The 10,302-nt window shown below is 40.8% G+C and overlaps 1 protein-coding gene across 1 annotated transcript; it reads right to left on the bottom strand.

Moving 5' to 3' along the window:
- Positions 1–814: 814 nt before the first annotated feature.
- On the bottom strand, positions 815–8,978 carry LOC128370893 (reticulon-4 receptor-like 1). The gene is made up of 5 exons (XM_053331076.1): positions 8,937–8,978; positions 8,780–8,845; positions 8,468–8,555; positions 2,771–3,225; positions 815–1,711 (listed from the first exon to the last, which is right to left on the bottom strand). Exons 1-5 carry the CDS (start codon positions 8,976–8,978, stop codon positions 815–817), a joined length of 1,548 nt encoding a protein of 515 aa, XP_053187051.1.
- Between the last annotated feature and the right edge of the window lie 1,324 nt (positions 8,979–10,302).

Here is a 10,302-nt window from a genome sequence, read left to right as displayed (position 1 = left end):
TCACTCACTCAGACTGTGACTGGTTGGCTTTAATAATGATAGGTTAGCTTTGGATGGCTTTTAAGTCACTGGGATGCAAGAAGAAGGGAAATGGACACCTTTTAACATGGCTAGAAGAATTGTTAGTAATATTGATGTTTCACAACTCCAGTGGTGTTTTTTAAGAATTAAGACTGAAAACCATGGATACAGATGTGCATTAAAGTGGTTTTACCCTGCTGTGAAACATGCAAGTAAAACCACTTTATGTGTTAATATATAGTGATTATAGTTATTACTGTTCATGGTGACTCATTTCACTGCCACAGTATTTTGTTTTTGGATCTTAAGATGCTGTTGAGTAATAAATGACTGCCTTTGTCTCAGTGTGAGTGACAGATGGAGGGTGTGTTGTTGTGTCAGTAGGGGGAAACATAGAGACTGAGCCTTGAACCATTTTGATCCTTGTTGTGTGTTCTTCCCTAAATCATTGGCTAGTTATTTTATGTGGCTGTACAGTTTTTAAGAGAACAGAAATGCCGTAAAGTATTTGATGCCACAGAGAAAAAAAATCCTGTCGTTCCCCTTGGTGACATCATCAAAGCGATGGGCTAAATTGTTTTCCCTGACTTCCATGTTTTCAGTATGACTCATAAACATCCCTGTCTTAATACCGCAGGGATATTTGGACAGTAGATTTTTGATAATTATCTTTTTACAGTCATGTACACAAACAGTTATGCACACATGCCTCATTTAAAGAGCCAGGGCAGGGTGGTCCAGAAGAATGAATCATAAGGTTGCATTACCAGCACAAAAGTGTCTACTTTCTTGATCAGCGGAGGATCACAGAGACGAGTGACAGCAGCAGAGCCGATGCGAAGCAGAAACCAGAATCTGCAAAGTGTGACCCTGCTTTATTATTAGCTCTCTGGACCCCACTTGGTGGGCCGACCGAAGTTCTAGGGATGCACTTGTTCTTCCTCCTTGCAGTTGCAGACAGGTCATATTTACCATCTGGAGAATAGTCTTTCTCATCCCCTTCCCTTAGTACGTGCACCTCATTGAGCCCCCCTTTGCCCTTGCGGCCCCGGCGGGTACAGTTTCTGCGGCCCCCCTTGGGTGGCCGTGGCAGCGGTGAGGGAGAGGGTAAGTTGTACTGGTCCCCGTGGGGCAAGTATGGCCGCTGATGGTGGTTGTGATGGCTTCGGTGACGATTCAGGTGGTTTAAAGACTCCCCATGCTCCATCTCCTCACCTGGGGGACCTCGTGCATGACCCTCACCTGATAAGCAACTGGGCAGCTCCTCTTTCTTCACTGCTTTGAGGTCCTTCCCCACCAGCTCTGGTGGTGAAACACAATTTAGTGAAGAGGTGGAGCCTCTGAACCTCCGCAGCCAATCCCAAAGTGACAAGGCTTTGCAGTCACACTCCCAGGGGTTGTCATTGAGGCGAAGGTACTCCAGGGACGACAGTAGAGTGAGGCTGGCACCAGACAGCTCAGTCAGGGAGTTATTGAACAGGTACAGGGTGGTGAGGCGCCGCAGGTCATGGAAAGCCTGGCGGTCAATCCACTGGATTCGGTTCTGGTGGAGAAGCAGGCGGTCTAAGACCCCCAGACCACGAAAGGTGTTCTGGCGAAGGCTCCACAGTCGGTTGCCATGCAGGAAGAGATGACTGAGGTTCAGCAGGTCAATGAACAAGTCGTCCTCCAGGAACTCCAATTGGTTGTCCTGCCGGGATAAAATAAGAAGTTTTAAAATGTGGTCAATATCAATCATTATTTTGTGTGTAATTAAGTACAGATACACTATCTTGTCATTGATTGATATCGGAAAAACATCCTTCTTGATTTCAGTGATAGCTCACCCTAGTGTAGCTTTTATTGTCACACAAGTAGAGCTGGAGCGATTAGTCAATAAATTGTTTAATTTGAAATGTTTACTCTTTAAACAAAAAGTAGATTTAAAGATGTGTAACCTTTGACTCTGGGAAATCATAATGGCCATTTTCATTAATTTTTGATGTTATAGACAAAACATCATCATTTGAGAAAAAGATCGGTAGGTTAATCAATGGTGAAAGTAATTGTTAGTTGTAGCCCTACTTACAAGAAACCAATAACATCATAACAGTAACAGCACACAAATTGCAAAGTGCAGGATATAGCTGGACTCTGCAGGGAATTCAAAGTCTGTTTTACATTCTGACGCAAGATGGTCGACTGGTCAGAGATCTGTGCATCTGTACAGCTTCCAGAGTGCAGTGGCTAGAAAAAGTGTTGAGCAGTGTGAGAGGGGTCAGAAAATGATTTGTTTTGCCCTTTGAGTGATGCATTTGAGGTAGGGTGACTCTTTTACTTTATAGATAATGTAAGAATACCGTCAAGCATTCAACCTGTAGCCTTTACCCCTCTCACTCACAGTGTCAATATCAATTGATATTCTATCAATAATATGCATGTGAGAAGCTTTTCAGTGGAAGCTTTTCTTGTCATGAACCCCCTCTATATATGATGACACGATATCCTCAATCCTGGATTTCATCTCCTATACTGTTTTCCTACAGCAGTTGCCCACAGATACCATACTGTAGGTGACTTTAGAGTGCTATATGTGAGAGGAGCTTTGTGATATTTTCACTGCACTCAGGGTAACAGCTAACATTTGATCAGCATCCAATTCATAAACAGTAAGTGCTGAGCCAGGATGATGGACAGATTACACTGTAATGCGATTGTGGCTGCAGATGCAATACAAAGAAGAGATAAAAGAAGGCTGTTATCCATTTACCTGTAGGTAGAGATACTGGAGATTATGGAGGCCTGCAAAGATCCCTGGAGGCAGACTGATTAGGCCACAGTGATAGAGGTGCAGCGCGTGTAGCCGACCCAGGCCCAGGAAGGTGTCAGAAGCAACAGCCTTCAGGTGCTTGTTGTCCCCGAGGTCGAGCTCCTCTAGGCGGTCAAAGCCGTGGAATGTGGATGGCTGTATGTAGGAGATGTTGTTGGAATAAAGCCACAACATGGTGGTGGTGGGCGAGAAGTGGCCACGAAGCAGCCGCTGGATCTTGTTGTTCTGCAGGAAGACGCGCTCGCTCTGGGCGGGGATGCCCTCGGGCACGGCATGAAAGTTGTGGGCCTGGCAGGAAACGGTGCTGGGTGAAGTGTAGCAGATGCAGTGGCGAGGGCAAGGCAGAGATAGATCCAGGCCACACAGCACCAACAGTAACTCCACCCCACCATAACCTGAGACACGAGAAGACAGGAGGATGGAAATGAAACAAAGAGATGGAGGGAAAGAGAGATAGACAAGCAGAATTAATTGAATTCATACAGCGGAGCTTCTGTTATCAGACGCATCATGAATGAAACACTCATTGCTCTCAGTTTACAAGGACAACAATAGGCTTGGTTCAGTGCAGACAAATTACAATGCCGACATTAAATCTCTTACACACTTGTACGCACACAAAAACATCCATGTATTGTTTCGTGAGCCCATTCTTTTTCACATTTTTCAATCATTTCCAAAACCTTGCTTTTACCCTTCACTGTTATCCTAATCTAAAGCTGTTTCAAACCCCCCAAATCTAAACTCAGAGGAACATTTTTTCACGTTTTGCAAAAACCTAAATACCAAGAAGCCCCATCACCACCACACACAAAGACATAAAAAGGCTGCTCAGGTATACAGCACTTTTCTAAAGCAGTGTGTGTGGTAGTTTTTTTTTTCATGGTGTGGAAGTATGATTGTCACAGATGAATGCACATTTTTATTTATGTGTTGGACCAATTTTGACAATACGATATGACACATACACACACACACACACACACACACACACACACACACACACACACACACACACACACACAGACAGACAGACACACAGACAGACACACAGCATCCTATCACGAACCGCACAGTGTTATATCCTTTGGTTATCCTCTAAAGGCGACAGAAAATCGATGTTTCTCCTGCTTACAAGTGAACATGCACACCTGTAATACATTCCCACAATAAGGGAAACTGAGAAAGAAGGATACAGAGAGAGAGAGAGAGAGAAAGAAAGGGAGATGGTGCAGGATGAAGCAGGAATCATCTGCAGCATGCCTGTGAAGTGGATATTACTTTTTGTTTTCAGATTCCCCCCGTCTTACTACTTATTTATTTATTACTTTGATTTTTTTTTTCCTTGGATCATTGTTTGATGTCTGAGGCCACTGAGAAAGAAAAGGGGTAAAAAGAAAAAGAGATGAGGTTAGAGACATACTGATCCTGTGAGGAATATTCAAACTGAGAGAGAGATGGATACGATACAATATGAACAACATGTGCTTACATGTGTCCAATCTCTGTGTGTGTGTGTGTGTGTGTGTCAGTGGTATGGACAGATGTGATGGACAGATGTCAGGTTGATAAGGACACCGCTGCTCTGTAAAGCACAGTGTGTTCTGTCAGCAGAGGACAGAGCAGCATTATCCTGTGTGGTACATGTGGTGTCAGTATAGCTGTTGTGTAACCATGTACACACAGGTGACGTGTGTACGTGTGTCTGTCAGGATGTCTCTCTCTATATATGTAATATTTTATCTGAAAAATATTGTGAAAGCAGTGTCTGATACATCTGACAAGACTGACCTTAAAAAACAAACAAATAAACAAAAAAAAACAAACCGTGTATTGTCATGGCAGCCCATCTTCCGTCCTGGTCTACCAAGGCAATACTCTTGCTCTTAAATATTGTATGAATTCATGGATATTTAAAATGTATGGATATGAATGGTTAAGCAACAACTATATAATCGTTTGTTGATTTAATGCATGTTTTTACTATTTAATATAATAAATTCATGAAATATTAAAATATAATCACCATGTAATTCAAATATTAAAACACTAAATTAGACTTGAAACAATTAACCATTTGGTTGATCATCAGAAAATGAATCAACTATTTAGATAACTGAATAAGCACTTCAGTACAATTCCACTATCACGTGGCTATTTGATGCTTTTGTTTGTCATATATAATAAACTGAATATTTTGGACTTTTGATTAAATTTAACAACACTTCTGAATCCAGGTTTTGGTCAATCTTGACTACTTTTATCACTTTTATTTCTAAATTCCATAGACTAACAGATTTACATAGAAATCAAGAAAATAGTTGGTAGATTAAACAAAGAAGCGTTAGTTGCAGCCGTACACTAATTATTGAAACATCAGTGGTTATAATGATCGGTCATTACTTTTAAATACGTAGTTATAGAATAATGACAAATTAGCGACTAAACAAAATCAAAGTTATTTTTAAAATTATAATAATTAATCAATAAATATTTGTCTTTTTTATTTTTTGTGAATGAATAAACCCTGTAATGAACTGTACGCACCTAACATTGCAACATTGACTTACACCATATATTTGCATGTGTATCATCCTTATATACTACATTAAATCTATTATTTTTATACATTTTATTCACATTTCCACTTAATTCAGCTGGTATAATAAATATTAAACAACGGTAATTTCATATTATTTAATTTTATTAATTTCATAATGATTGTTATGCTGAACAGTCCTTTACAGCTTTGCACCCGTACTCTCCCGTCTTTCACTCCCTCTATCCTTCTACTGTTATCTCCTTTATTCATTCTCTTTTTTTCTCAGTGTCTGCCTATCAGGTTGATTTGGTCAAATGTTGTTGTTAGAAGGTGTAACATACAGTGAGTATTCAGTCCCTCTGGGTATTTAAAATGATTGTATCACTCTGTTCTTTCCTCCTCTTCACGACTCCTCTGCATTATCGGTCCATCTGTGTTGCCCTTTGCTTCTTGCTCCTCTGCTTCCTTTCTCCACAATGTTTACACTTCCCCTCCTCCACAGCTTTATCTTCATGCACTGATCTGCACCGCTTGCTGTGTCTGTTAATTAGGTATAAAGCTGCTCTTTGCTACTTTATGTAATATGTATATACTGTTTGAAAATATATCCAGTGCTTACGAACCAACTTATGTCACTTATAATAATTTTGACATTGTGTTATCAGCACCAGCAAGGGGAAACCTGCATCAACAACAAATTCTTGAAGCTCATTTTCAAGTGTTTTTCAAGAGCATGTTTTCAAACTGTATATTTTCAGCCCAGAGTACATAAATAGACAAATAATTGAAAATCAGCAATTAGCCGAAATATCAAGCTGGCATTAAGCCAAACTCCCAGTAAGAAGCATCAAGGTAAAAATCAGTTTCACCTGTAATTATTTGTGATGCTCTTCCCTGTGCACTGCACTGCAACTAAATAGGAAAATGAATCAGATTTGTATGGGAGTGATTTGTGCCAGGTGTGAATCTCTGGTGCAGGGGTGTAATGCTTTGAAGCTTATTTTTGATACAAACACCTTTTTAGTGATTTTTAGAAATATTCTTTTTTCCTTTCATGTGTTTTATTCTTTTTTTGCCCGCTAGTGTTGCAATATTACTCTCCTTTACAAAAGCCTATAGTGCAGTTTGTGTTTATATGAGAGTGAAAATTAAGAGTACGTGCCTGCAAGTCTTTGCTAAGTAGATATAAGTAGCAGATTGGACCTGATATTGGCAGATACTCAATTTTAATGACCTCCTGTGTTTCTCACAGGATTGGATTTTGTGAGACTGTGGTGGGCAGACATCGGACCCTCAAGGATGAAAATGATATACATTTTAAAATTAAATGCATCAATGTGGTGCACTTTGAGAGCAAAATTAAATGGCGGGACAAATTAGTCTGTGGTGTAGGTAATTAATGGGAAACATTGACTTGGATAGTGATGAACTTGGAACTCAGAGGAAACTTCCATATTGATTTTGTCAATAAGGTGCTCCGTTCAGAAAAGTGAGTGATTTGTGGGTCTGCTTGATTAGTTTGTCTGCAAATTTAATTACATGGCCATAAGATAAGGGGAAGAAGAAACAACATAAAATTACTTTGACTGCTGCTCATCAAATATGAATAAAATAACTGAACAATATGAACAATTACATTAACATTCACCATCTCTACATACATATATTCATAAATACATAACATCCATGCACTGTGTAATATCTGAACAACTCATTCAAATAACATTGGCAGTTATCTACCGTGGGGTGCTCTTGTAGCTTAAGGGTTAAGACACTGACTATGAACTGAAGCATCCCTGGTTCTAGTGAGGACCTTTGATGCATCTCTCTCTCCCGCATATCTTAATGTCTCCCCGCTGTCTGTAATAAAGGCTTAAACTGCCCCCAAAAATACAGCCTCCAATTTTCTGGGAAGATTTTTAACACGATTTTTTGAACCAGGCTGCAGGGATTTGCATTAGTGAGGCTGAACACTGATATCGGGCAATAAGGCAGGGCTCACAGTCGGCATTCCAGTTCATCCAAAAGTTGTTGGATGGGGTGAGACGGAGTCAGATGTCATGGCTCTTTGCAGGCTAGTTAACTTCTTCCACCCCAATCTAGGAAAACCATATCTCTGTGGACCTTGTTTTATGTGTGGGGGCATTTTACTGTTGTCCAAAAACTGTCACAAATTTGGTAGCACATTTCTTCAACTACATGAACCTAAGTTACTTGTGATATAGCAGTATACTGCCTCTCTTAAACCTCTCTAAGTCTCTTTACAAATAAGACATGTTTGGGGTTCCTGTATGATGTAAGCAATTATAAATTCTAAACAGGAACAAATTTCTTGTTAAAATGGTAAAAGGCCAGGTTGCAAAAATAAGGATGTCCTCCTGAAAGTTACAAAATAACACTTAATGAAATGTATTTTGATGCTCCCTGATCACCAGATGAGTCAGTTGAACTGCCCCACTCAAACAGGTGTAATTAGTTGACAGTTAAAGTGGTACTTAACTCATTTACCACTCTCAGACTTAATGCTGACAACAATGGCACCACATGAGAGAAAACTGTCTGGACTCTGGAGACTTGAGAACATTAATTCATCTCACAGAAAAGGACCAGGGTACAAGAAGATTAGCAAATCATTGTTATTAAGTCAGAACATGGTAGCAAAGGCTATACAGAAATCAGTTTTGCTGAGAAACAAGCAGGAGAATCAGCATGCAGGTGCCTCAGAGTTGGCAAAAGCTGCAGAAAGCCAAACTGGAGTGACTGTTTCATCTTGCACAGTGAGATGCACCCTGCAGAGACGTGGAGTGTGTAGTTGTCGTCTACGCAGGAAGCCACTGCTGAAGCCAAATTCCAAGAAACCACATTTAGCCTTTGCCAAGGTTTATATTGATAAAGGTGAAGTATTTTTGGGAATCCATATTCTGGTGTGATGAGACCAAGGTCAATATTACTGGGTCTGATGGCATCCAAAACGTATGGTGTCACAAGGGGAAGAAGCACAGTGAGATGCGCATGGTCCCCGTAAACCCTGTTTTCACTAAGGAAGTTCCTGGTAAGATGTAAGAGGCGAGACTTTTACAGGAACGTCCTCTCACTCTGTCCTCTAGGTCGTTGTTTCTCCATCAGAGTAGGACCCAGATAGGACCCAACGGACTCAGACGGTGACGTCACCAAGGCGTCGCGCTGAGAGCATAACAAAGAAAGTGTACATGACGGTGGACATTATGAACTTTTTTCCGGCAGTGTAGACGCTTTCTACTACTGTTCGTCTTCTGCTGGGTTTTAAAAATGCAGCTTATTTTAGTGCTTTCTGTTGATGCCACATCGCGCTTTGACTATACACAATCAGCACAGTGTAAATGTCAAGCCCCACCCAGGAGTTTTTCTGGGCTGAACGGAGTACCTACCCCGAGGCAGGGACTCGTGTAGCCCCTGTAAAAGTTCCAAAAGATTGTCCTTCGGGGGCGTTCCTGCTATGGAGACACACACCAACGTAAAATTACTCTGAAGTTCCCACAGTGGAAACTGGGCTGAATTGAATTATTGTGGTGGTAAAAATCTTACGAGTGCTGAAGGTTTGTAGGAATGTTGCTTCATAGATGGCATCATGAATTTACAGATTTACAGTAAAATCTTGATAGAGAAGATGCTATCCTCTCTCCACATCCTGAGGCATCAGGCACCTTTTCTTTTGACCCTAAACATTTCTTCAAGGCCACTGCTGCAAGGTGAAAGTGCTGCAGTGACCAAATGTGTCACCCGACCTCAACCTTATAAGGTTCCCTGTGGGGAATTTTGAAGAGACAAATTGGGCAGCACTCCCCATCAAACATCGAGGCACTCAAGGAGGTCGTCCTCCAGCAGTGGAACAGGATAGATGTCGTGAACTTGTAAATTTCATGGCAAGAAGTGTGAATGTGATACTTAAAAATAAGGGAGGACATACTAAGAATTGGAATATGATATATATGATGGATTGAATCAACGGTGGACTCATTTTTATAGTTGCATGGTTTCATTTTTTTTTACAGATATTAATGACATATCTTTCTATGTTGTTATTAAGTATGTTTTTAAATTTCAGTTCTGTCATCTTCCTATCAATTATAATGTGATCATTTTAATGTTCAGAGTATTTATGCTGTGTACTGTATAACCAACACCATGTGGGAAAGTGTTGAAAAGAGGAAAAAACATTTTTCAAATTGACTTGAAATATCACTGTATCCTTTAGCATCATCATTTCCCTTATTAGAACTGTACGTACTGTACCCAAACCATGAAAAAACCCCAGACCAAAAAAACATTGTATGGAGAGGAGAGTGCACATCTTTTGGCCATATTGTGTAATTTCACCCTTAAAAGGAGTACTGTCTACCACACCACACAGTAAAGATGTTCAACTTGATTGGACCGTAATCACACAGATGATGATGTCCTTTTGTCCTCTGGGTTGGCACACAAGCCTTGCTTCCACTTTATACCTGTAATTGTCCATTTTAGCAAGTGCAGCCTTTTTAATCAAAAATCTCTCTCTCTCTCTCTCTTTCTCCCTCTCTCTCTCCCTCTCTCTCTCTCGCTCTTGCTCTCGCTCTCGCTCTCTGTTCTCCTCCCTAGCTCACTCAGTCTGGGTCCGTTTCCCGCTGGTTGTTTGTCTAAATTCTCATCTTAGCTTCCCTGGTTAGATATTTGCTGAAAGCTTCATCAAGCACAGCCAGAGTTCAATTACAAGAACCGTCTCCCTCCTTGGTCTCCCTTTCCCATTCCTCCACACCAGTCAGAACGTACACACACACACACACACACACACACACACACACACACACACATACACAAAGGTTTTTAAAAAAGGCAACAACGCAAGCACATACACATGCTGCCTGTCAGGCCATCGTCACAACTGCCTCCCAACTACAGCTTGGCATCTGGA

Source organism: Scomber japonicus, chromosome 13, assembly GCF_027409825.1.
Source record: "Scomber japonicus isolate fScoJap1 chromosome 13, fScoJap1.pri, whole genome shotgun sequence".
NCBI lineage: Eukaryota > Metazoa > Chordata > Actinopteri > Scombriformes > Scombridae > Scomber > Scomber japonicus.
The sequence above is the reverse complement of the archived record's forward strand: the minus strand, read 5'-3'. Positions and strand labels throughout refer to the sequence as shown.

Bases quoted from the DNA above. Each gene is read 5' to 3' on its own strand.
- LOC128370893 (XM_053331076.1), bottom strand. From the start codon at position 8,978: ATGCCATCTATGAAGCAACATTCCTACAAACCTTCAGCACTC. The intron at 8,846-8,936 runs GTAAGATTTTTA...GTGTCTCCATAG, and splicing joins CCTACAAACCTTCAGCACTC to CAGGAACGCCCCCGAAGGAC. The intron at 3,226-8,467 runs GTGAGAGGACGT...CTCGTGTCTCAG, and splicing joins ACAACGACCTAGAGGACAGA to GTTATGGTGGGGTGGAGTTA.